General features: G+C 43.3%; 1 protein-coding gene across 1 annotated transcript; it reads right to left on the bottom strand.

The window, feature by feature from the left end:
* Window positions 1-436: 436 nt before the first annotated feature.
* On the bottom strand, window positions 437-955 carry CETN1 (centrin 1). Its single transcript, XM_004421031.3, has one exon. It carries the CDS (start codon window positions 953-955, stop codon window positions 437-439), a length of 519 nt encoding a protein of 172 aa, XP_004421088.1.
* Between the last annotated feature and the right edge of the window lie 2749 nt (window positions 956-3704).

The raw sequence follows: 3704 nt of genomic DNA, 5'->3' as shown, positions 1-3704 counted from the left end.
TGACCTGCTGGCCCATTCCACCTCATCATGCTAAAACAAGGACTTGAATTTAAGGAATAATATATGAAGCTAGATAATTTAAGACCACCAAAGAGCTGACAAGGGAACCACATAGCTGTTTGTTCCAAGAAGCCATCTTGTGTTCAGTTTAATGGATGCCCACCAATGCAAGGCAAATGGTGGGCAGACTGAAGCTTCAGGGCCCTATCTAAAGTACTCCGGGTCGGCTCTTTAGAATTAAAACCCAAAACTCATGTTAAAAGCATCTTCAAAATTCTATAATTGAGCCAGAGATTTGGAAATAGAAGTATCTAGACAAACTTGGGGGTAAGGGGAGGGATAGTGCTGTCCTCTAACTCAAGGTTTCACAAAATAGAAGCAGGAAACCCCGCAAGTCACTCAGCTTCTCTACACATGCTTGCTGGAGAAACCTGCTTCAGTATAGGTTGGTCTTTTTCATGATCCGAAGAAACTCTTCCTCGTTCACTTCGCCGTCTCCATCGCGGTCTGCCTCGTCAATCATTTCCCGCAGCTCCTCATCAGTGAGGTTTTCCCCTAACTCGTTGGCCACGCGCTTGAGGTTTTTGAAAGAGATCTTCCCAGTTTCATCATCATCAAAGAGCCTGAAAGCCTTCAGGATTTCTTCTTTGGTGTCTTTCTCGGCCATCTTCTGAGTCATCACGGCCAGGAAGTCATTGAAGCTGATTTTCCCTGCGCCTTCCTTGTCCACTTCGGAGATCATCTTCTTCATCTCTTCCTTCCTGGGTTCAAAGCCCAGCGCTCTCAGGGCCACCTTCAGCTCCTTCACGTCGATGGTCCCACTTCCGTTGGCATCGAAGAGGTCAAACGCCTCGCGAACTTCTTGCTTCTGTTCTTCAGTGAGTTCAGGCTTAGGACCCACCTTTCTTTTCTGGCTGGTAGAGGCCGCGTTTGACTTCTTAAAGCTGGAAGCCATCCTCCTGCGGCGGTTATGACCTTAATAGAGCCACCGCGGTCACTGCGCTCGCGCTGGGGCGCCCCTACCTGGAGCGCGGGCACCGGGCCTCCCCTCATTCATTCCCAGACCCTCGGCTTGGCTCTCCCGCTGAGACCCGGCTCACTAAACCCGCTACTTCTGCGAGGTCTTATTTACGGCATAATCCACAGTTCCTTCGGTTATTACAGTTTCCACGTGTTGAGACCTGAGCTAGCAAGAACTCGCTGTAGCCACAGTTGTCTTCTACAATGCACTGGCTCTTGCTACTCTTTCCAGGCCATTTGTCAACATCCACAGGTCCAGGTTTATAGGGTTATTTGGAGGTTCTTCCTCTCTCCTTTCCCATACTAATTTAAAAAACACTCTTGGTCTGAGGTTACCTAAGGGTAAATTGAGGATAAACAAGATTGAGTTTGATCCCTTAGCATTAAATGTGGGGAAGAAGGAGGAGAGAATATTAAAAGTCACACCATGTGTTCAACTTGACATAAATGGAAAACAGATAAAATGGAAAAAGTTATATATAAAATTTGTAGAACTTTGTCTCCTGACATTACACTCAACAATAATAAAACTTTACTAGCTTATTTGGCATACGCTCAAATATGAAATGCAATATCCAAATGTATGATTTACTTTCAGTGTTTCAATTTTACATACTTGGTATAATTGCACTTGAATAACTGTCATAATTTCATTCACTAGGCTTTTGATTTGGAGATGGGGGTTTGAAATACTGCGTTCTGGTATTTTTTTAAAACTCTAGCAGCATATTACTCTCCCTATTTATCACCCGATCAGGGCTGTACTGAAACTCACACTCTGATTGCCCTCTTTTGTCAGTGGACACGTAAAAAGATGGTGCAGAGCATCTTGGGACTCAAAATCGCCTCTTGAGAACAAGCGGGCAAGAGAAAAAGGGAAGTTTTTCAGGTGAAAGAAAGAAAAAAGTCATCAGGTAAGCCCATAAAAGATTGCCTTTAGAATTGCTCAGTATTTCTTTAAACAGTCAAAAAAAAGAAAGATAGCTGACAATTTTTAGCATTCTTTCGAAAAAAAAAAAAAGCTCAATTTATCATTACTCCGTCAGTTACAAGAAAGGGCACTTTCAAGAGTTTTTGTGGAAGAGTTTTTGTATCCCCAGTATCTAGAACAGTGCTTGACACATAGTAGTAGATCAATAGATATTTGTTGAATAAATGAATGATAGTTGACATTGGTCCTAAAATAACTCTGAACCATCAAAATAAAACAAACAAAAAACCCAAAAGATTAAATTATGCTAGGAGTGTTTTACAAATTCTGTTTTTTTAAATTAGTGATCAGATATTGTTTATATGACATGTTTAATTAGCCATATTTCACTACCTGCCTCAGTCGATATGTGACATAATGGACAGAAGGCCTGGGCACAGGGTTTCTAAACGTCAAGCAAACTTACCCAGGAACCCTTTCCCACCCTCTCCCCTACCTCCCAGCACTTGGCGCAGACAGTGTCAACTCAAAGTAGACTTTGGCAAGTAGACCCTGCAGGGGCCCGTCCTCCAACACTGCAAATCCTCCGGCTTTCTTAACCACGTTGAAAAGCCTGGAATCTTATCCCAAGTTCATGCCTTATTATCTCGGTGACCCTGAGAAAGTCACTTACCCTCCCAGACTCAGTTGAAGCATCTGTGGAGTGGGCATAGTAATACAGCTTCCTAACAGGGCTCCTATACATGTTCAATGAGCTACTCCAGGGACAGTCCCCAGCGGGGCCATACAAGGCTGAGTAATTGTTAGTTGAATCTGAATTCCTCCCAGACATTGTGCGTTTCTTTTGACTCCCACTCCTCTGCCCAAATTCAAGCCAAGCTATGATGTGTCGAGAAAAACTGGAGGATAGAAGCTGCCTTATATAGAGCTACATTTGGGCCAAGCTGAGCTCAAGGCAAAACGGTTGTCATAGTTTCCAGATGTGTGCAATCAACAGTCACAACTCAGGGCCACCAAGAGCTCCCTTCTTAAAAAACAGTGCCCTCAGCCAGAGTCAGCTCTTGGTGGGGAGGTACTTTATGTTCATAATCTGTAATCTGATTTAAAAAGGGAAGGGAAACTATTTGATTGTGTGTCTAGCACTGCGCTCGCTCCTCGCATTTGCTGTCGCAATTATCTTTGCCGTCATTTCCCATTTTGCAGATGAAAAAAAAAGTGAGGCCCAGGAGAGGTCTGTTACATATCCAGTGGCAGCTCTGGGATTTAACCCTGGGCCTGTCTCCTTCCAATGCTGAGGCTTCCTTCACCACACCATGCTGCCTTCTCCAAAGTTGAGATTGTTACCAAAATGTAGTATCACTGGGAAGATATGGTACTAATTTTCTTCACTAAACCTAACAATAATTAAGCATCTTACGTAGAAAGATTTAACAGGATTTTGTAGGATCTCAGAGGGGATCCCACTCTGAAGCGAGTCACTGAGAGAAAGAGCAAAATGCTCGGTATTTATGTTTGCTCTTCAATTCTGCTTCATTCTATTCCCAGCTTTCAGCTCACTACAGGTTAGTGAGACGCCGTCTGGGCAAAGTGTTTTTGGTTGGCATTAGCAAGAGACCATGTAGTACTTGTGAAAATCAGCTTCATTTCTTTAAAGTTCTATTAAGACTGACACAAAGTAAATGTGATGTCCTAGAAGGACAGTGGGTGTGAGTGGTTTTGTTTTGTTGCTGCACTTAAAATTTTTTGTACCATC

Source organism: Ceratotherium simum, chromosome 14 (assembly GCF_057802395.1).
Source record: "Ceratotherium simum simum isolate JZ-2026a chromosome 14, ASM5780239v1, whole genome shotgun sequence".
NCBI classification, from domain to species: domain Eukaryota; kingdom Metazoa; phylum Chordata; class Mammalia; order Perissodactyla; family Rhinocerotidae; genus Ceratotherium; species Ceratotherium simum.
Note: the sequence above shows the minus strand (reverse complement) of the source record. Positions and strands in the feature narration are given on the sequence as shown.